This window comes from Octopus sinensis, unplaced genomic scaffold (assembly GCF_006345805.1).
Source record: "Octopus sinensis unplaced genomic scaffold, ASM634580v1 Contig18659_ERROPOS200000, whole genome shotgun sequence".
In the NCBI taxonomy this organism is placed as follows: Eukaryota; Metazoa; Mollusca; class Cephalopoda; order Octopoda; family Octopodidae; genus Octopus; species Octopus sinensis.
The window spans coordinates 125,843-150,000 of NW_021835963.1; the positions used below are offsets into that span (position 1 = coordinate 125,843).

At 38.2% G+C, this 24,158-nt stretch overlaps 1 protein-coding gene across 2 annotated transcripts in view; it reads right to left on the reverse strand.

Moving 5' to 3' along the window:
- Positions 1-2,771: 2,771 nt before the first annotated feature.
- LOC115231499 (solute carrier family 22 member 8-like) overlaps positions 2,772-24,158 on the reverse strand; it is a 27,529-nt gene continuing 6,142 nt past the window's right edge. The window contains exons 2-11 of one of the 2 annotated variants that reach the window (XM_036500113.1): positions 23,627-23,832; positions 19,171-19,401; positions 14,652-14,854; positions 13,724-14,005; positions 10,222-10,356; positions 7,689-7,774; positions 6,442-6,562; positions 5,781-5,853; positions 3,544-3,743; positions 2,772-3,513 (exon numbers count right to left, since the gene is read on the reverse strand). In XM_036500113.1, the coding sequence (XP_036356006.1) occupies positions 3,507-3,513; positions 3,544-3,743; positions 5,781-5,853; positions 6,442-6,562; positions 7,689-7,774; positions 10,222-10,356; positions 13,724-14,005; positions 14,652-14,854; positions 19,171-19,401; positions 23,627-23,832 (1,544 nt within the window). In that variant the 3' untranslated portion in view covers positions 2,772-3,506. Of the gene's footprint in view, positions 3,744-5,780; positions 5,854-6,441; positions 6,563-7,688; positions 7,775-10,221; positions 10,357-13,723; positions 14,006-14,651; positions 14,855-19,170; positions 19,402-23,626; positions 23,833-24,158 lie in introns of both variants that reach the window. The other variant, XM_029801515.2, reaches the window with a different exon arrangement.

Below are 24,158 nucleotides of genomic sequence, written 5' to 3' on the forward strand. Positions count from 1 at the left end.
ACACCTGCTAAACAGTAAAGAAAGAAATGTGTATATACCATGCTTACTCAAAAATGAGAGCAAGAACATCTTCAGAGTTGGAGAAGAACTACTGAGCAAGTGATCTGAGAATTCAACTGTTTCACGCGACCCAAAGGAGCCTGGACTGGTCTACCTAAACAGAAGGTAGGAGGAGAAGCAAGCATCATATCAACAAAAAGCGAGTACATATCTCGTAAGCTCGAGGGCAACAACAACATTGACAGGAAGAGTAGCTTGTCCTGGGCTGCAATAGATACATTACATGCCACCTAGAAGCATACGCGTTTGCCATCGAGGAGTTGGAGACTAATACCTGATAAACAAGACCGACAAAGATATCACCAAACCTCCAGGTTGTAATTAAAAATGCCGTCTCTGCTATACCTAGATCACCTGGATTGGTCAGGACGTCTGGTGCCATGTCGGATCTACTGGCCACGGCATTCACTCCATTTCCCTCGTGCTCTTGACATTCTCTTCCACGTTGTTCCAAACATTTATCTTAAATCCTTTTCCCACCTGATTGGAGGTCTTCCGAATGGTCTCATCTGCTCACATGGGTACCACTCGACAACTGCATGGAGCCATCGTGTCTGTGAGCCTCGCGACATCACTGGCCCACCGTAGCTTTACCTGGTGGTATTCTTCAACGACATCTTCCTATCCCTGATCTCCTCGTTCCAATTGTGATCTCTTAGCGCGATTCCCAACACCGACATTTCCATGGCTCTCTGTGCTGTAAGCAGAGATTGTTATTCTCTCTTCGTCAAGGCCCAAGTCTCACATGCATATAGCATTGCAAGCAAGACTGCCGTTGAAGAGATTGGCGAGAGTTGCCTTGTCTAGGTTCACCTTCAGCACATCCTTCACCGAGCTGAATGCTCTTCATCCGGCTCCTACCCTTCGCCAGATCTCATTCTTCATCTCCCGCCTTATAGTCGCTTCTTAACCGAGATACACATAGCTGCTTGCCTCTTCTACTTCATTGCCTCCGACTCTTAGGTGACCGATCACTACGCCCTCAGACCGTATATACTTGGATTTCGTACGCCTGATCTTCAGGCCGACAGCCGAACCCCTGATATCCAGTTCGTCCAGCATGGTCTACTATACCAGTGTGGAAGATATCACCCACATAATCAGCAGCTGCCTTAATATGTCTACAAGATACTACCTGCCCTTGAGGCATATTTCCAAAGATTATTTACAATGCTATCTACAGGAAGGCACAATAAAAATCTGTAAGACATTGCAAACATTTTCCTTATGAGATTCTCTAAATGAACACATGCATACATTTGGTTGTGTTTATCAAGAAAGAAACACATGTAAAAACTTATCGTGCACACAGACATGTTCACGCAGAACAGAAGTTCAGGTGGCCACACCTGGATGCATGCGTTAACTCAACCAATGATTTATGAGTGTGTTTTACGAAGTATGATTATATATAAAGTAAAGAGTTAGATTATATATAACTCTTTACTCTTTTTATGATTATATATAAAGTAAAGAGTTAGATTATATATAACTCTTTACTCTTTTTACTCTTTTACTTGTTTCAGTCATTTGACTGCGGCCATACTGGAGCACCGCCTTTAGTCGAGCAAATCGACCCCGGGACTTATTCTTTGTAAGCCCAGTACTTATTCTATCGGTCTCTTTTGCCGAACCGCTAAGTGTCGGGGACATAAACACACCAGCATTGGTTGTCAAGCAATGCTAGGGGGACAAACACAGACACACAGACACACATATATATATATACATATATTCGACAGGCTTCTTTCAGTTTCCGTCTACCAAATCCACTCACAAGGCATTGGTCGGCCCGAGGCTATAGCAGAAGACACTTGCCCAAGATGCCACGCAGTGGGACTGAACCCGGAACCATGTGGTTGGTTAGCAAGCTACTTACCACACAGCCACTCCTGCGCCTCGCTATTTTTACCTGGGCTTCGCTCGGGTTTTGGTGGATGTGGTGTTGTTTTGTGTGTGTGTTGTCTCCTTTTCCCTTTCTTCTTTTGTTCGTCTTCTTTGCCTGGTTCTTTTGATTGCCCTTTTCTTTTTCTTTTTCTTATTTAAAAAATTTTTTCTTCGTCTTTATCTTCTTTAAAACTCAATTTTTTTCCCATATTCCTCACCATGGCAACCAAACGGTAGCCCCAAGCGATTTGCAGCCCTCCTCACACCATTGCCCACCCCATTTTACCCCCCCCCCCCCCCCAGTGTAAATTTTGGTGCCAGTCCGACCCCATATACCGCCCCTTAAACCGTTCCCATCCCAAAATGAGACAAATAATCAAGAAATCAAACAACTTTTTCGCATTTCAACTCTATAGATATTGATTAAGATGACGATATTGATTAAGATGATGATGACGAGGAGGAGGAGGAGGATAACGATGATGGTGGTGGTGGTGGTGGTGGTGGTGGTGGTGGTGATGATGATGATGATGATGATGATGTTGATGATGATGATGGTGGTGACGATGATGACGATGATGATGATGATTTGTCGATAGCATCGACCCGAGTACTTGACTGGTATCTTATTTTTCTCACAATGGAGGAAGGAAAAGCAAAGCTAATCCCGGCGGCATTTTAATTCATAAAGGTAACGAACCGGAGCGAATACCGCAAGGCATTTCATCTGACGCTCCACCGATTCTGCCAGCCTGTCGTCGCGATGCGAAGATAAACACGAAAAGAGACAAAAGGTTAAAACGAAATAATCTTTATTACGAGAAGGTAAAATACAGTTACATCGACCCCAGTATTATAATAATAATGTCCTGAGTGTGGCAAGAAAAACCATTGCATGAGCAATACTCCAAACAAGCTGAGAAAGCTGATGTAGATATGGGAAGAACCCATCAGTGGCTGCAGAGCACTGGTTTGGAAAGTGAAACAGGATTTATCCTAGCGGCACAATATTAGAGTCTCCTCACACGGAACTATTAAGCTAATGTCACGCACAATGGGGCAGGCACAAAGTGTAGATTCTGCGATGACAGAATTGAGAGCACTGGCCACATTGTTGCCGGTAGCTCAGTCCTCACCTTTAAAGAATATAAAACCAGGCATGATCGAGTTGGCCAATATTTGTACTGGAGCATATGTTGTCACTATGATATCCCGCACCCTAAGAACTTGTATGAACACCATCCAGAGTCAGTCACTGAGAGAGAGAGAGAGAGAGAGAGAGAGAGAGATGTTACCATCCTGTGAGATGGTAACATCGACCCCAGTACTTAGATTATCGATCCCATAAGGATAAAAGGCAAGGTCGATCTCGGTGAAATTTGAACTCAGAACTTAAAGTTGGAAGGAATGCGACTGAACACTTTCCTGGCGCTGTATCGATTCTGCCAGCTCACCGCGTTAACAACAACAACAACAACAACAACAATATGAACAACAACAACAACGGGTTTGAAACTTTTCCACAAGAGCATCAATTTTGTGGGAGGTTTATGGATGTTTTATGTGTTTATCTTGCTCAATTCTGAAGAAGTAGACTTTTCTGGGTCAGTTGAACCGATTTCTTTTCCAGATTTTTCCCTCTTGGAGCGTTTCTGTAATTTCATGTGTGCTTTAACATCCGACATTGATGATGGCATTTGCATTTTCTGAGATTCCGGCATGAAGTACAAGAGGGAAAAGCTCAAAATACAACCAATGCTACACACCGTTCCAGGCAACCATGGTATGTTTTCCATCTACAGGAAGAAAACAGAAGCCATATTAAATACATGTAAACATGTGTACACATACACACGCCCTCATATATATACATACATGAATACATACATACATACATACATACATACATATATACATACATACATATATATATACATACATACATATATCTCTTTCTCTTTTCTCTTTTTCTTGTTTCAGTCATTTGACTGCGGCCATGCTGGAGCACCGCCTTTAATCGAGCAACTCGACCCCGGGACTTATTCTTTTGTAAGCCCAGTACTTATTCTATCGGTCTCTTTTGCCGAACCGCTAAGTAACGGGGACGTAAACACACCAGCATCGGTTGTCAAGCAATGCTAGGGGGACAAACACAGACACACAAACACACACACGTATATATATATACATACATATATATATATATATATATATATATATATATATATACATACATAAATACGACGGGCTTCTTTCAGTTTCCGTCTACCAAATCCACTCACAAGGCATATGTCGGTCCGAGGCTATTGCAGAAGAAACTTGCCCAAGGTGCCACGCAGTGGGACTGAACCCGAAACCATGTGGTTGATAAGCAAGCTACTTACCACACAGCCACTCCAGCGCCTATATACATACATACATACATACATATATACATGCATACATATACATGCACACATACACACACAAGCACACACACACACGCGCGCACACACGCATATTTATAAGGAAAATAAGACAAGGTAGAAAATGCTAAAATAATTCTATCGTGAAATACATTTTGTAATGGTTAGTACCGGTTTCTACCTTTTCGACTTTTTCAATTAAGAGTAAAATAAAAGTGGATATTGATTAAGAAGAAAAATAATTAAATTGAAGAAAAATTATATGAAATGTTTTGTAAATATTTCCATAAGCTTCAAATAGTTAGAACGTTTTCCTAGCTCTGATATATATATATATATATATATATATATATATATATATATATATATTATATTAAATTAGAGATAAAACCACTATTAGGCAAATCAAGCATGAAAAATCATGACCCAATACGTAGAAATAAAATTAATCAATAAAAAATATATAAAATATAAAATTCAAAATTTAAAATATTTAAATTAAAGTTAAAATTTAAAAAATTATTTAAATTAATAATTTATACTTATAAATTTTTAAATATATATATATATATATTATTATTTTATTTATTATAATATTATTTAAATAAATAAATAAAATAATAATAATAAATATATATATATATATATATATATATATTTAAAAAAGTATAAATATAAATTATTAATTTAAATAATTTTTTAAATTTTAACTTTAATTTAAATATTTAAAATTTTGAATTTTATATTTTATATATTTTTTATTAATTAATTTTATTTCTATGTATTGGTTTATGATTTTCACTGTTTGATTTGCCTAATAGTGGTTTTATCTATAATTTAATATAATATATATATATATATATTTATACTATAAAATTAGATTTAATCCTAAATCTAATTTTTCCTGTAAGTTTGGATTTACTCCCTAATATTATTATTATTATTATTATTATTATTATATATATATATGACGGGCTTGTTTCAGTTTCCGTCTACCAAATCCACTCAAATGTCTTTGGTCAGTCCCGAGACTGAACCCATACAAAACCATGTGATTGGGAAGCAAGCTTCTTACCACACAGCCACGCCTGCGCCTATTTACATATATCCACCAGTCTGTCTATCTTTCTGTCTGTCTCTCTATTTTTCTCTCTCTCTCTCTCTCTCTCATTCTATTCATCTATTTATTATTCTCTTTATACATATGTATGCAGATAGAGCTAGTCTTCTATTATTCAAAGCTTGACCACTTCGTGTCAGATATTTAGGCCAGCGCCCGAGGATCGCAGTTCCATCGGAACTCTGCGTGTCCCGTAAGCGCGAAAGCATTAGAATATGTTTATGTATTCTTCAGGCGAAACAATTTACTCATACACACGTACGCACAATACAAAACTAGTTGAGAATTTTGCATTAGTAATTACTTACAAGAAGGCGAGAGTAGGGCGACACCATATTTCCAACACTTCCAGAGAATGTTAGGAAACCAAGTCCGATATTCCTGGAAATATATACGGAGCAGTATAAACGAAAGAACATTCAAACAGTGGAACAAAGAGTTATTTGTGCTGTGAACAGCGTGATCTCGTTTAGAGCCAAATGCCAGGGAGATTCTGGCTGACAAGACAAAATATGTCGAACACAGGTGTCCCAGAATCTCTGGCTTTAATGAGATGAGTTTGTTATAAGCAAATCATTGTCGTAAAAAGGGAGAGTAGTTCTCCTGTGACGTACACAACAGTGATTAGCATATTTGCGTCTGAATCTACATACTTCGGGGCTCAACTCAATTTCATCGACCTTGAAAGGATGAAAGGCAAAATCGACCTCGGCGGAATTTGAACTCAGAACGTAAGGACTGACGAATTTCCGTGAAGCATTTCCCCCGGCTTGCTAACGTTCTTGCCAGCTTGACGCCTTTGTCTACCGGAAAATATTAAGGATAATTTTGCAAGTTATTGTTTATATTTTAATGGTGCCTATGTATATAACGGAAAAGAGCATAAGAATGTGTGGCGCTCTGGCCATCTCAAGAACAATTATAGCGTATATTATGATATTGGATTCAATGAATTTATAGATTACTTACCTCAGGTTAGTTGGGTAGATTTCTGGAGCATATATCCAGATAAGACAATATGAAGCACTGATACCAAACATTCCCAACAGACTGAATATGATGTTCAAGATTGAATAGACACTCGACCCATCTGAATTTATTTGAATTAAATATTTAGATTACATTAAAAAAACATGAGGATGAAGACTCGGAACTTTTATCGCTTTAAAAAAACATATTTTACTTGTTTCAGTCATTGCACTACAGCCACGAAGTCAAAGAAATCGATCCCAAAACATATTTTTAAAATTTGGTACTTATTCTATTAAACTTTTTTTTTCGCTTTACTGCTCAGTTACGGGGACCTAAACAGACCAACATCAGTTGTCAAGAGTTAGTGGGGAGACAAACACAACACAAACAGACATACGCACACATACATCTTTATCTATCTATCTATCTATATATATATATATATATATATATATATATATATATATATATATATATATATATATATATATATATATTTATATACTTATATGACAGGCTTCCTCACAGTTTCTGTCTACCAAATTCACTCAGAAGGAATTGCTCGATCCGGTGCTACAGCAGAAGACTTTTGCCCCTAGGTGCAATGTAATGGGACTCAACTCGGAACCACACTGGTGCAAAATGAACTTGTTAACTGCACAACCATGTCAGTTGAGGTTATTTTAATTTAATACCAGGTTGTTATACGTCGCTATGCTACCGGTAAAAACGTTTGTTAAAGTCTAGCTTTGAAGTTTGTTATGTCCAGGCGTAGGTATGACAGTGTGGTTTCGCGTTCGGTCACAATCTGCGACATTTTGGTCAAGTGACTCCGGACTGACCAATACATTGTGAGTTAATTTGGTAGACGGAAACTGTGTGGAAGACCGTTGTGATATATGCGCGCGTGTGTGTGTGCGTGTGTCTGTGTGTGTGTGTGTGTGTGTGTGTGTGTGTCTGTGTGTGTGTGCGTGCGTTAGCCCGCGTGTGCGTAATGCGTATGTGTGTCTTAGTTACTATGCCACTCTACTTGACAACCAGTGTTCGTTTATTTACGTCCCTTTAACCAAGAGACTCGGCAAAAGAGGTTGATAGAATAAGTACCAGACATAAGTACTGGGGTCGATTTGTTTAACCAAACCCTTCAATCGGTATCCCAGCATGGCCGCAGTCCAATGACTGAAACAGGTAAAAGATAAAAGGAAATTTTATGCGCATTTTACGTGAGAAGAATAAATACCTACCTCCAAAATACAAGACAGCTACAGCTATAAATAAGGCGACACCAGCGGTTCCTTGGTAAAAAGATATTGCAACTCTTCTTGGCAGTCTAGAAAGATGCAAAAATGATGGCATTTATGTCATATTAAGGATGAAACAAAAACAACAACAAAATGGAAGAGGCATGAAGAGTTTTATTGAAGAATTAGACCCCAATACGTATCTTGTGTGTTTAGTACTTATCTTATCGTTCTCTTTTACCGAACTGCTAATTTATTTATTACCTTATTTATTAAGGTAATAACCCTTAGTTATTAAGGGTTATTTCCCTTCATCAGTACAGAATAATCGCGATACACAGATAGTTTTGAGCTGAGTGGGGTGCTAGATTCCCTCGTTCCAAAATATAAGGACATAGATCGCGTCGTATACCCAGATGGAGACGATGTCTCCTGGGACTAAATTACAGCAACATTCGTCCTAAACCGAGACTGCTATGTTATGTTGGCAAATAATCTTTACTCCAAAGTACTGTTGCTGAATATCTCACGTTGTCTCCTGGGACTAAATTACAGCAACATTCGTCCTAAACCGAGACTGCTATGTTATGTTGGCAAATAATCTTTACTCCAAAGTACTGTTGCTGAATATCTCACGTTGTCTCCTGGGGCTAAATTACAGCAACATTCGTCCTAAACCGAGACTGCTATGTTATGTTGGAAAATAATCTTTACTCCAAAGTACTGTTGCTGAATATCTCACGTTGTCTCCTGGGACTAAATTACAGCAACATTCGTCCAAAAACCAGGACTGCCATGTTGGCAAATAATCTTTACTCCAAAGTACTGTTGCAGAATATCTCTCGTTTTTAGATTTACAATTAGTAATTTTCCAAAACTTTTCCTGTTCTGTACTTTACCAGATGTAATAACTTGTACTTTTCCAGTTTTATAATCTTAAGAATATTGTTTCTCTTGCTCGTATTTTTCCATGTAATAATATATGCACTAGGCTTCTACACAGTTCCCGTCTACCGAATTCATTCATAAAGTGTTAGCCACCCCGGAGTTGTAGTAGGAGACATTTGCCCAAAGTGCTGTGCAGTGCGATTGAACCCAAAACCATGTGGTTGGAAAGCAAGCTTCTTAACCACACAGCTCGAGTGAAAAATATCTGATATTGTTCTGACGTTAATTTTCGTTAAATGGTTTATAAAGACATTTGAATCTTGGTCAGAGTCATATTGGTATTTGATATACCAGCCCGGGAGTCGATGAAATAAAGTACCAAATGAGAAATCGATCGATGAAATTGATTTCACCTCCACCCTCAAAATTGCTCTCCTTGTGCCAAACTTAGAAATAACTATTACTACGAAATCGAATTGTTTCTCGTATATTTTGGTTCTTCAGTCTGATCTGCTTAAGACTGCTCTACCATATTTATACAAACCTTCGAATACCTGAGAGAGAAACTACCACATTCTTTTATTATGAGAGGTAAATATCCACTACTCTTTTAGTCTTTTGTTTCAAGGCGCCGAGCTGGCAGAAACGTTAGTGTTGAGTGTTGAGTTATGTCTCTAAACGTTCCGGCAAAGATCGACTTCGCATTTCATATTTCCGAGGTCATTGAAATACGTTACCATAAATATACTAGAACATCATTGAATCATTTCTACCTGTGCATTCCTTTGCAGCAATGTAAGATATTAATATAGAATCATTTCATGGAAAGCAAAATGTTTCAATATTAAAAAATATATTTAAAAAGCCATCTACGCATCACAACGTGTATACTCCGTCAACTGGCAAGTTGCAGCAGCTTTCATCCAAGATAAAAGCTCTTATGGACGCGTCGTGTTTAAACACACACACACATACATGTGTCTCTGTCTCTCTCTATATATATCCAGTCGGCGCTGTACGTTCACTGAGAATGATACATAGATGAATATTACTTCAGATGTATAATTATTAATTTAGCCTGGCAGCTATTCGCAATAGTAATGAATGTACTATTCACCGCTCTCTATATCGGGGGCTACACACCCAGTCACAGTATTTGGATGACTGCAAGTAAGCCCAACCATGCCAAATCTTACTAGCCGCTGGTTGAACAAGTTTTCGTCTTCCCCCGATATGTCTTGTATTAAACACAGCACGTTCATAAGCGTAGTAAGTTATCAAATATGATACGTAGATGGTTATTTTGATTGAATACTGTTTCAATAGCTTACAATCTTTATATATAAAAGTGAAGTTGTGTGAGTGTCTGTCTCCTACGATTTAGATTCCTAACTACTCACACATATCTTATAGTCGTGATTCATATCGAGCCCTTCTGGGTATTAGCGCGCGTCTACGATGAGTCTACGATTTTAAAAAGAATTTACCATCATTTTTTCCCATTCTTAATGCATTTTTTTGCTATTATATAAGGGAAGTAACTCTCTAAAAAATGCTTATATAGTTATTTCCCTTAGAAACCCGAGCAACGCCGGCGATACTGTTAGTAGAATATAAAAAAGAAAAAATATGTGTATATATATATTACCTGAAAAGTGTTATGGCCATGGTTATATTGGCACAAACTTCTGTTAGGGAAAACAAGAAAAAGTTCAAATATCCATTACCTGCCAAACTAGGACTGGTCATATATACGGCGATGTATGTCACAGCGTTCATGAACCTGGAAATCCAAAGAATATAATGTATTTCTGTTAAAAATTGATTTCTGCTGCATAAGTTTAGTGGAATAACTACAGATTCAGTTCTGACTTAAGATCCGATACTTAAACTATATTTATAAACTGTTTAGAACATAAAATCAAAACACAAACCCCATTAAGGAAATCTGTCTTCAAAAAACAAACATATAATCCATTTTTGACACTTGAGAATTATAAACTATTCTAAAATAATTTACAAGCCACTTCTTCCAATCCAGAAGTGATATGCAAAAAAGCCAACATAAATTGGTGACAGTTTGACGTTCCCTTTCTGAAATATAAAGCTGAATGCCTCTTTAACGACTTAGCATCAGTAGAAGAAAGAATGCAGTGGGACTGCGTCAGTGATTAGGTTGTAGGTGTACGACGAAACGTTTTGGCACTTCGTAGAACACAGTACTATCAATGACACAGCATTGCTGAATGGTTAAGGAGTTTGTTTCATATCCTAGGGAAGTGGCATTCGTCATAATCCTTTCGTTGATGCAAGGTTTTGTTACACCGTTGAATGGCTTACCCCCGAAATAATTCCAAGATCCAGCCTTGCCACACCACCTTATGCTGATTCTACCCGAGATTTACATTCAGGGGTCATGTTTCTGTGAAATACTGAATCACTTCTGGCGCTTATTCAATTGGTTGGTAGTTCAGATGAGCATCCGGGTACTTATATGATTCGGGGGCGTCAGCACAGGCTGTTTGGTAATTGTTACCGGACTTACCGGTTTAGATCCCTCGTACCGTATTCTCTTCTCTGTGGATCCGGATATGGTAACGGCTCGTGTTGGTTGGCCATATGCCGCACGGCCATAGTGGTTGAGGAAGTATCTCGCAGATGAGAACTGACTGGTACATTTCTCGAAGTGTTGCCCGGAACGACCCGAGAGGATTCCGATAAATGGTGGATGCAACGACGCACTGCAACGGCGCAGGACCTCCATATCTCATTCGACCCCAGTTGTGCGAACAACTGAATACTCATGATCGAAACCGACGGAGAACCATTATTTCTACAGCTGAATATTTCCATTCTATCTTTTAATCAGGCGAATAAGTAGTGTATTTAACTCCTTCGGATTGCCTCTTATTCAGGTCTCTGCAGAATAGTCTTAATGGTAAAAATTTCAATTCCTTGGATGACGTAAAAAGATACCTTGATGAATTCTTTGCCAAGAAACCACCTCAGTTCTGGGAAGAGGGTATTTTCAAGTTAAAGTAAAGATGTAGACGCATTGGGCAACAAAATGGTTCATATTTGGTTGATTAAAAATGTAATGGCAAGTATTTATTGACCTTTTTCTTTCCTTTAAAAATCGGTACGAACTTTCCGGACAACCCAATATAATGCAGTGATTCACCACAACCTCTTGCGAACCTACGGTTTCCAAAAATTCTTGGTGAATCCATCGGTTCTACCCGTCATTGAGGGTGCCCCATCAGTAGTCAGGCCACGCAGTTTAGAAGGGTCACGTCGAAACCTCTCCATGAACTTCAAGATTTGTTCACTAATATCTTGTCCAGTGCTTGCTGAAGACATACTGGCCACGTCCCAAAATTCTTCAGTTATTTCAAAATTGTCAGTAACTCCTCCTACGAACAGAACCAATTGTACAATGTCACTTACATCTGTGTTTTCATCAAGAGCCAAACTATATGCTGCACATCTATTTATCCTTTCGTTTAAAGTTTCTTCGATATTTTCTGCTAGTTGATTTATTCTGCACGAAACAGTAAAACGAGACAGACTGGTTTGCTGCAATAAATGTTTCTTTTCGGGACCTGCAAATCTCTCTATATATAAAGCTGAAGTTGTCTGTGTATGGCAAGTTTGGTAGCCTTCAACTAACACTATCTCCTCCGAGACCCTGCGGCGCAAGTTGACCAAAATTGAGAGTATGATAGAAGAAGGCTTGCTCTTCCTTCCGTAGAAGAAAAAATTCAAATCGAACCATGTTAACACCAAAAATTATTTACATCAAAAAGGTGCTTTTTTTTCTATGAAAATCCCTAATTTTTATGATTTTTTGACTGCTGTGTCGCCATTTTTCGGTGTATTTCAACCAGAAAATTGTTCACTTAAAGAGAATAACAAGCTACATAATGCAAAATTTTTACTCTTCAAAAATTCCAATTCTAAAGGGTCGAAACAAACCCGAGCAACGCCGGGCGATACTGCAAGTCAGTAAATATACCCAAGCAACTTTTTATGAATTCTCCATCACTGAAGGGTTCCCTTTTCTTCGATTGATTTACAGATTTCGAAGTTAAGCTTTGTTACAAGCCCAGAGTCTTGTAAGCAATAAGGAATATGTCGATATTCCTTATTGCTTCTTAATCGACTTGGTCACCTGTTCTAGTGTGTTCACTCGCGCTTGACCTACCAATGTATCATATATGGTTGAATGTTTCGTTGTATAATGACGTTTAATGTTGTATTCTTTCATTATGGCTATTGCAGTTGGGCAGATTACACATACAACACCTTTGTTGAGCTGAACAACTAAATATTTCTTATTCCAGTCATTGTTTAATATTCTTCTCTCGTCAATTTTCCGGGGGTTTTTTTGCAGCAGATATCTTTACCAGCATAAAACATAAACAATATTAAAACAGTTTGAATTATCATAAAGGCGAAAGGGAAGGGCTCAAAAAGTGCAATTTTGTAGAAATTTGAATTGATGGGCTGTGATCTAGCAACTATAAGAAAGGAGGAGGCGCAATGGCCCAGTGGTTAGGGCAGCGGACTCGCGGTCGTAGGATCGCGGTTTCGATTCCCAGACCGGGCGTTGTGAGTGTTTATTGAACGAAAACACCTAAAGCTCCATGAGGCTCCGGCAGGGATGGTGGTGATCCCTGCTGTACTCTTTCACCACAACTTTCTCTCACTCTTACTTCCTGTTTCTCTTGTACCTGTATTTCAAAGGGCCGGCCTTGTCACTCTCTGTGTCACGCTGAATATCCCCGAAACTACGTTAAGGGTACACGTGTCTGTGGAATGCTCAGCCACTTACACGTTAATTTCACGAGCAGGCTGTTCCGTTGATCACATCAACCGGAACCCTCATCGTCGTAACCGACGGAGTGCTTCCATCCATCCATAAGAAAGGAATAATAAATTCAAATCCAAGTCTCTTTGTGTAGCTTCAATGTCAAAAATGCGACGTCCTTGACATTTTGTCAGGTCGACTCGAAAACTGGAAAGTTTGTCTCATTGCTACGAAACAAAAATCGAAATTAGCGTACGAGGTAAAAAAAAGAAAATAATAATAATAAAACCGGTTAGCGAGGGCCGCCTGTTGCACACTCTTGGCTTAGAATGTAACTTACCCGACAACGAACAGAATAAGCGTCATTCTGCGAGCCAATGAATTCGTAAATATTGTGAGGTATCCTTCTTTTTTGACTTCTTGTTGCTGTGACAGTTTTTCTTTGGATGATATCATAGAGTCTTTGTTCTTGACTGTGATTAATGGAATCAAATTAGTTTCTATCTTGTCCCAAATCGGGCCGAAATCAACGCCATTTTCTTTGGCAACTCGTTTGATTACCTTCTTGGATCTTTCAAAATCTCCATTGGTGACCAACCAGCGCAGAGATTCTTCAAGGTACCTTGAGAAAATAGAATCAAAATTTCCTTTCACAAGAGAACAGAAATAGGGACAACAGCACATTCATACTTCTTTCGCGTTTCTTTTCTTTAACTGTCTGTCTGTATGTATGTATATATGTATGTGTGTATGTGTGTATGTACATTCGTACGTATGTATATATGTGTGTATGTGTATATGTGTTTGTGTGTATGCGAGTATGTATTCTTGTATGTGTGCATGTATGTCTCTCTCTCTCTCTCTCTCTCGTTCGGACGCTCTTCTGTTTTACGACTTCTGCTCATGATGGTAACGACGATGACGACGATGATGATGATGACGTCGACGGTGATGACGACAATGTTGGTGATGATGACATGAGGGCAATAGCGATAACAGGTTATGATGATGATGATGATGGCAATCATGATGGCGATCAAGATGATGATGATGATGATGATGATGATGATGATGATGATGATGTTGGTAGTGGTGATCGTAGTGATCAGGGTGGTGATGGTTGGGTTGATTGTGGCGGTTATGATGATGGTGATTGTGGTGATGGTGGAGGAAGAGAATGGTGATTATGGAGGCGATGGTAGTGATTTTTTGCTTCTTTTTTTTTTACTGTGTTAATTGATTCTGGAAAGAAAGCGTAACAATCTTACCACAATTGGAAGAATACTATGACGTGGCTGCTTGAATACACGATATTATTGATTTTCCAACTGTAGTTACGAAGCAAATAGGCAACTGGTGCAAAGGGCAAGACACACAGGCCCCAGGTGACACCACTCATACCACTCATCAGCGTACGATGCGAAACTGGATACAGCTCCAACATAAGAGTGTAAGTTGCTACAGCAAGGCCCTGTCAGAATAGGAACATGGGTATATATATATATATATATATATATATATATATATATATATATATATATATATATATATATATATATATATATATATATATATATATATATATACATATATATGTATACATGTGTATAGATATGACAATATATATATGTGTGTGTGTGTATTTACAGATACCTATATATATATATATATATATATATACATATATATATAAATTTTATTTCGTAACGAGATAAAAAAAAACAAGGCTGTGTAGATTTTAGAACATTTATAGACAGAAGGTCTTACACCTGTTTCCAGGATATTTGTTATATCTCTTCATCGGAGGATGGTTATTCAGTATTACTTGGCACCTTTGGGTCTCAATGACACCATTACCTCTCATAATATATATATATATATATATATATATATATATATATATATATATATATATATATATATACATTACATTGAAAAATGCGGGCACATGCATGTTAATATTCTTAAGTTATTACACCTGGAAAATTATAAAACAAGATTCCTACATGGTTGCTATTTCTACACAAATTGCACATTTTAATTCATTAAGAGATCGAGGACGATGACTGAAAACTTTTGATTTTAAATATCCCCACAAGAAGAAATCACATTTCACCATTCCAGAAGAAATGATCCATAGAGTTATCGATAACTTTCATGAACGTCTCCAACAGTGTGTTGACAAGGATGGGAAGCATTTAGCTGATTTAATTTTCAAAACTCAATGAAATAAAATGGCATTATATGTACATTCAGAAAATGAAATTTTTCTTTTTCTTATTTCTTATTTTGTGCTTTTATTAAGCCTCCAAATGTGTCAGATCATTTTGGTCCACCCTATATATATATATATCAGTCCCATGAAAAGGAGAGAGCAGATAAAGAAGCTTGGGTAATAGAAAATAGAAAATCAAACCCTAAAGCTTTCTTTAAGTTTGCCAAAGAGACAGCCACAGTGCATCAGAGAATAAGAACTCTCTTCCAAAAAGATGGCTCTCTCACAGAAATCCCACGATGATAAGTGAAATACTGAACGAACAATTCCAAAGTGTGTTCACTACACCTCTAGGACACAGGCAAGTAAACAACCCAGAAGAATTCTTTGCCACTTTACCTGCGGCCAAAGAGGCAAAAATTGAGTACATCAATTGATGATATCACACTAGACATAGATGAGATTGACATAAACTCAGCTGCTGGACCTGATGGATTCCCAGCGATCCTTCTCAAATCGTGCAAACGAGCCCTTGCAAAACCGCTACAGCTTCTTTTTCAGAGCTTTCTTGCAAGTGGCAAGCTCCCAGTCAAATTGAAAGAAGGGGTAATATGCCCTATCCATAAGGGAGGTAGCAGAGCAGATGCTAAAAATTATAGGCCTATCTCTCTGACCTCACACATCAGCAAAGTCATGGAACGAATAGTCCGTAAGAAACTAATCATGTTCCTTGAAGAAAATGACTTGCTGTCTGACACCCAGCATGGATTTCGACCAGGTAGAAGCTGCCTAACACAGCTCCTGCAACACTATGGCTGGGTGTTGAAACAGCTACTAAATGGCTCAAATGTGGATGTAATATATCTCGACTTTGCAAAAGCCTTTGATAAAGTCGACCATGGTATGATCTGTCACAAACTGCGTGGTCTCGGCATAGGCGGAAAACTTGGAGAGTGGCTGCACAACTTCCTAAAAGACAGAAGACAGGCAGTTGTGAGCAATGGAACCACCTCCAAGGAAACACAAACAACAAGCGGTGTCCCACAGGGCACTGTCTTGGGGCCACTATGAACATCAGTGGCCCTTTCAGACATGCCTTCAGTTGCTACGATGGCCACCCTTGCTAGCTATGCAGATGACGCATCTTCAACAGGTGGTGGACACAATATACAGGTGGGCTGAGGACAACAACATGCAGTTTAATGCAGGTAAGTTCCAGGCCTTGCGCTACCGGCACACAAAGGTAAACGACGTGCAGACTGGATACACTGGCCCAGGAAGAATTGCAATCCCTGAGTCAAAATCAGTGTGTGACCTGGGCATTGACATGAGCAATGATGCATCTTTCCAAGTGCATATTACTAATCTGGTGATAAAATGCAGACGGCTAGCTGGATGGATTCTCCGAACTTTCAGAACAAGAGAGAAGGAGACACTGATGGTCCCATGGAAAACATTCGTCCTCAGCCGCTTGGACTACTGCTCCCAACTATGGTCACCACACAATATAAAACTAACAGCAGAACTCGAAGCAATTCAGAGAAGCTACACAAAGAAAATCGTCTCAATGCAAAATATCAGCTACTGTGAAAGACTGAAAGTATTAAACCTCTTCTCTCTAGAGCGGAGGCGGGAGAGATATGCGGTGATATACATCTGGAAAATCCTGGAGGGTCTTGTCCCAAACTTTGGCATTCAAAGTTACCCCAACCGCAGAACGGGGCGCCACTGCATGGTGCCAAAGGTTCCAACATCACCATCAAAATACAGGTCCAGATACTGCAACAGCTTGGGTTTCAGAGGACCACAGCTCTTTAACATCCTCCCTAAATGCCTGAGAGACTTACATGGTGTGGATGTGGGTTTCTTTAAAACTAAACTGGATCTCTTCTTGTCGAGAGTCCCAGATGAACCTACCTCACGACAGGAGACGCAGATGCGGGCAGCAGCATCGAACTCCCTTGTTGATCAAGTGCCACGTATCAGAGGTGGATTCACATACTAGTGTAGCTCATTCAGCGGTGGTGCCCCAGCATAGCCGCGACCTTCGGGCTGAAACATTTTTAAGGATTTAAGGATTTATATATATATATATATATATATATACACATTACATTTCATTAAGTTTTTAAAATTAAATCAGCTAAAAGCTTCCCATCTTTGTCAACACACTGTTGGAGACGTTCATGAAAGCTATCGATAATTCTATGGATCGTGGGTCCGCGAGCACACATGTGAGCGTATGACTAGACTATGAAATTTTAATCTTATTTTACATAAGTAGCAGAATTATAGCACAGTAATTTCCCTTTATATAACGGTATTTTTTCATAGCGTTTTTTCTGATGACCAGATAACCGAAAAGATGGTGTTGTAGATTTCTACTTCGTCATCTAAAACTTATCTAAAACTTATCTTTATCTTGACTATTGAGTAATTGTAACATTATTTTATAGATAAATTTCCTCTATTTATATAATATTGAGGTCTCTTTCTTTTGTTATCTTACCGTTTTTACCAATATATATATATATATATATTTCACTTAGATATTGTCGGTATATTTCTACTGAAGAGTATCAAGAAATTTTTATTACAAAACACAAAATCTTAAGATATAGAGTTGTCCGAAATCTTATGAATATCCTTGTCCATTTCCTCGCATTCAGCCTTGTGCAAAAACGGAGAACGCATTTAGAATGGTTTGTAGACATTTGGATTCTACTTCTAGCGTATTGGCGTTGTCCCTCCAGCGCACTTAGTTATAATTATATATTTATAATTATACACTTAAATATTAATGTCTTTATTAAAGATATCTTCTTTTATCTTCGACTTGTGTCAGTCAGACGATTGCAGCCATCCTGGGGCATTGCCTTGAAGGGTTTTAGTCGAACAAGTCTACTGAGGTACTTCGAACCGCTAATTAGATGGGACATAACCAAATCAAAATGAGTGTTAAAATTGATGTTATCAAATTAGTATCCAATTTTTTCACCCTCATTTTGATTTTAATTTTTAATTAATACGTTCTCAAACAGGCGAAAACTACTGCAGTGAATTATTTATGCAGTATTTATTTCCGGTAATTTAGCGCGCCTGAACGAAGACTTTTGAAAAAAACCGCAAATATAATAGGTAGAACTACATGCATTTTCGACCTCGTGTTGATATCTGGCGTGAAGTTCTTCAAATTATATTCTGCATAGACGATCATACTGACGATCTACAGATAAATTGTGTAAGTAAAATTACGTAATTTGTTGATAGTGAAACAATTGTTTATGATTAATCTATATCTTTATTACTTTTCCTTTGTCTTGCTCGTTTATGTTTCTGGTGTGCTAAAATTTTCTGGAGAACAATTCTTAGTGGTTAAGGCCACAGCGGATCTTCTTCTAGCATAAGGGTTTCCACATAGTGGTTAAAAAAATTCCCACTTATATTTATATATATATATATATATATATATATATATATATATATATATATATATATATATATATATATACATGTGTGTGTGTGTGTGTGTGTGTGTGTGCGTATCTGTATGTGTGTATTTGAGACCTTACCTGCATAGAGATTCCTTCCAGCACACGAAAAACTATAAAGACATAGTAATTCGGAGAAAAGCTCGATGAGAACGAGAAGATAAAAAGTAAGATATTGCTGATGACTAATACTGGCTTCCTTCCTTTTGTATCAGAAAAGTAAGGCAGAGTCAGCGCTCCAATCAAGCCACCAACTGAGAATAATGTTTGAGTGAGCTCAGATAATCCGGCTTTGTCGCATACGAGGTCCCACTGAAAATTAACAAAAACAACAAAATCAATAAAGTGCCAAATTATGTTTTACAAATGTAGAGAAATGTCTTTCTTTTTTTCTTTTTCTTTCTTTTTTTTTTGCTGGTGGTGGAGAATATTTTTCATATTTTCTTATATTTTAAGTAAAGATTGAAAGAATACGATCGTGAATACAAACAGCCGAAACATATGTTGTCTTTTTTTTCATTTTGCTTGTTTCAGTCATTGGACTGTGGCCATGCTACAGCGTCGCCTTGAAGAAATTTCGTCGAACGAATTGATTGCCCTAAGCATGGTACGAATTCTATCGAATCCTTATACAGAACCGGTAAGTTACGGGGACGTAAACAAACCAAAACCGACTTCAAGCAGGCGTAAGGAACAAGCACAAACACAAAGACACATACAGACACGCGCGCGCGCACACATATTCTTTCTACTAGAAGCACAAGACCTAAAATTTTCGCGAGGGGACTAATCGATCATCGATTGGTACTTATTTAATCGATCCCGAAAGGATGGAAAGCAAAGTCTGTGTGTCAATTTGTTGGCCTATGGGAAACATCATGTCATGGTAGAATAAAATTGAACAAAAATAAAACAGAATTCTTTTTAGGAGAAATGGAAGCTTGTTTGATGTTTCGAGCCTATGCTCTTAAACAGAAGGGGATGAAGGTAAAAGATGGACGGAAAGGGGAAAAAAATAACAGAGAAAAAAAAACGTGTCTGGTGTAATTTATTTCAAAGCAAAATAAAGTGACGTAATTCGCATACATACAATAATCTACGAGGCCATAGCTTGTGGCTTTCGATTTTGATGTCAAACAAAATGCTCAACGGCATTTCTCACGGTTTTATGTTCTGAGTTCAAGTCTCACCGAGGTAGACTTTGTCTTTCGTCAAAACAAGTACCAGTTAATCATTGGGGGTCGATGTAATCGACTTCCCCTTCCCCTAAATTTCAGGCCTTGTGCTTATAGCAGAAAGGATTACGCTGAATCTCTAGCGTATCGGACAAAATGCTTTGTGGCATTTCCTCCGGATTGACGTTCCGAGAGCAAGTTTCACCGAAATCGAATCTGCCTTTCATCCTTTCGGGGTTGATAAAATAAGGATCATTCAAGTACTGAAGCCGATGCAATCGACAAGGCTCCTCCCGCAGTATTTCAAGCCTTGTATAGTAGAGTAGAAATAACAAGTATTATTTAAGCTAAGGTGGAGGCGTGTGGCTCAGTGGTTAGAGTATCGTTAGATTGTGGTTTCGATTCCTGGACCGCGCGATGCGTTGTGTTCTTGAGCAAAACACTTCATTTCACGTTGCTCCAGTCCACTCAGCTGGCAAACATAAGTAAACCTGCGATGGACTGGCGTCCCATCCCAGTGGAGAATATATACACCATTGAAACCGGGACACCTGTCCTCATAAGCCTGGCCTGGATCGAGAAGGATATGTTTATTTTATATAAGGCGGCGAGCTGGCAGAATCGTCAAAGCCTCGGGTAAAATGCTTAGAAGAGATTTAGGTTCTACATTTTGAGTTCAAATTCTGACGAGGTGGACTTTGCCTTTCACCTTTTTGAAGTCTACAAAATAAGTACCAGTTGAGCACTGGAGTCGATGTAACCGACTTACACACACCACATTAAGATTCTAGCGAAAGTTGAACCCTTTATTAATTTTTGTGTGTCATGAAATGCGTATTATAAGGAATTCTCACCAGTTTTGTATTTAGTTATATATAAGTCCAACTGTTCATGTCGAGGTATTATTTTATCAATTTTTTTATCTCAGAAGTTATATTTTTTTCAGTTGTATTACATTAGATCCTATTTTAAAGTCTATTTTTATGTACAAATTTATCTGTCACATAATATCGCATGAGGTTCAGGTACCGTAATCAAACCTCCACTTATACGATCATGAGGTTTCTGTTTTGTATATCGATACATCTAAGTTGAAGTGCACTATCTAGGGCGATCTAGGAAGCAGTTTTAAGTTCTAAGTTATTTCCACAAATAACAAATGCTCGTTCATTTAGCAAGAAATTATGTTAAGAGGTCAAGGTAATCGATTTACGCCATGGCCTCAAAATTACTGACCAAGATTTGAAATTTGAAACCGATGTATTAGTATTCCTTTTGTTTCTTCTCGATTGCAAATAATACTGCTTTCGTTTCGGTATTTCAAGTCAACCATGATGCTTATATAACATTCCCCACTTTTTCCACTTGAAGTCTCAAATGCTCATGTATACCCACAATAAGATATATCTTCTTTATATATAAAAGTCAAGTTGTGTGTCTGTCTCCTACGATTTAGATTCCTAACTACTCAACGATTTAAAAAAAATTTACCATAATTTTTTTTCCATTTTTAATGCATTTTTTTTTGCTATTTTTTTGGCTATAACTCTCTAAAAATGCTTTATAGTTATTTCCCTTACAAACCCGAGCAACGCCGGGCGATACTGCTAGTTATGTTTAAAAGACGAGATGGTCATGCATTTAGCAGCCTCAGTAGTAAGATAATGGTGGGTCAAGAATCGATTATCGTTTAGCTTGTATCACTGAAATTTTGTGTAACAAAACACGATTTTCTGAAATTCGTTGAAGATAATGAATTTGCCACGAAAGATTATATAACCCCGGACATTCCAAACTTTTTACATTAGTGTCCCGCTTTTTTGAAACACAAATTTTCCTGATGCATTAAGTTTTCTTCGATTTACCTCAAATCAAAGAAATTAACAAATAAACAATTAAAAATATTCTCTCTCTCACCCACTCCTCTTCCTCCCCTTCTCTAAAACAAATCGTCTGCGTTTTTACTCAGAGAGGGACGGGCTTCGCATGTTCGTGTACGCAAAACACTCCGTATCTCGTGGCGGCATTATTACGATTCCATGAAGAAGTGAAGAGAAGAGACAATTGACTATCGTACCATGTCGCCTTACTCGTGTGGTATGACAGTCACCAGATTTTACTTAATTTTGTGGCACATCAAGGGATTATCGCCGACATTCTAACGTGTTGCGGCACATCGTTTCATAATCTCTTGTATAGTCTATTGAATTTAGCGCGGTTATAAACTTGCACTTATTTTTATCGTCCTCTTCGGGATTCGAACCTACAAAGGAGAAGCCGATCATTTAGACTATTTTAATTCAACATTTGTAATCTGTCACTCCAACGTTTAACCCATTTGGGGAACCCATCGATCATAAGTGATGATGCAACTTCACACGTATGCACTGGCCAGGGCGGGAGTTTTCTTTAGAAGCCCCACTAGTATCTCATATATATAGGTTCCCTGCTCTTCATGACACCGCTGTATATCCAAGGGAAAGATCGTAGGCGTAGGGCTGATGTTGTTCAAGCTCCAGCGTTGTCGCAGACATCGCTATCAGAACGGAAAGGTCTGAAACGAATCCCACAGCGTAACCCGTCCGACGCTCAAATTATTTCTTGGATTTGTCCTTGCTTATCGACCCCGAAAGAATGGAAATTACAAAGTTAGCCGCAACGGGATTTGAACTCAAATCGTAGAGAGCTGAAACATATGCTTTAACGACTTTGCCAATTCGTTGCCTCAACAACCTCAAGAAATAAAGTGCCTTTAGGATAATATAAGAAAACAGCAGACAAAGGTAAAGGTCATTTCTAGAAGACTTATCTCTTAATTGTTAAAGAAGGAAAAATTTGCGTCCTTCTAGCGGGGCCCTTCTGTTGCAAGCATGTGAACCAGATGGCCATTCTGAGAATAGTTTCATCCTGCCACTCTCAGTGACCCATGAAAAGGGCTAAGGAAGCTGTTCTTGCTTCTTTCATTGAGCCATTAACCCTTTCATTGCATTATCAAATTTCTTGGTCATATCTTACTGATATTGTTCACCCAAACACACACATATACACAATGATAATAGAAATTATATTTTCTACGTCTCCAACACTATCAGTATCTCCTGTACGTTTGGGTTTCATATTCTTGCTCTGTAAAGAGACAGTTGAAGAATTATGTGAAATAAGGAAAATCTGAGAAATTGACCTTTATAAAAAGCGCCACCAAGAGTGTCTCTACTTCTCGCAGTATATGGAGAGGATTTCTTTTTTCAAAGCCGTGGGTAATCCCGCTTTCCGCAATTAAGGCTAATTAACATTTTGAGAGGATTTCCGCATTCAAAGAGTTAAAAAAAAACATGGTAAGTAAAGATTTTTAAGCTGCTTACCTCCGACACAAAAGATTGATGTTTTCCTTCATCGTAAGTATATCCGTTAATACATGCTAACGTGCGGTTCGAACTGTTACTGCTCCGACTGAATATTTCTATCTGACATTTTCCGTACACTACGTCGTGAGTATCGTTGCTCTCGTAGCCGTAGTCGTACAATTGAGATATGTTCAAATTAGCACATCTGGAAGTGGGGATTGAACCTGAAACAGTAACAAAGCATTTTAATAGTATTTTACACATTTATTCTTTTACTGAATTCGGTAATTGAATCACGGACATGCTGGAGCACCACTTTTGACGGTTTCAGTTCATCATATCTATCTCAACTACTTAATTAGTCTTGTACTGTAATGGCGAAGGTTTACCGTCTTGGTGTAAAGGAACACAAATTGATACATAGATTTACCCTAATGTACAAAAGATTACATACACACACTCATATATACACGAACGCAAGTACACACACACACACACACACACACGCACTCCCCCTCTCTCTCTCTCTCTCTCTTTCTCACACACACAC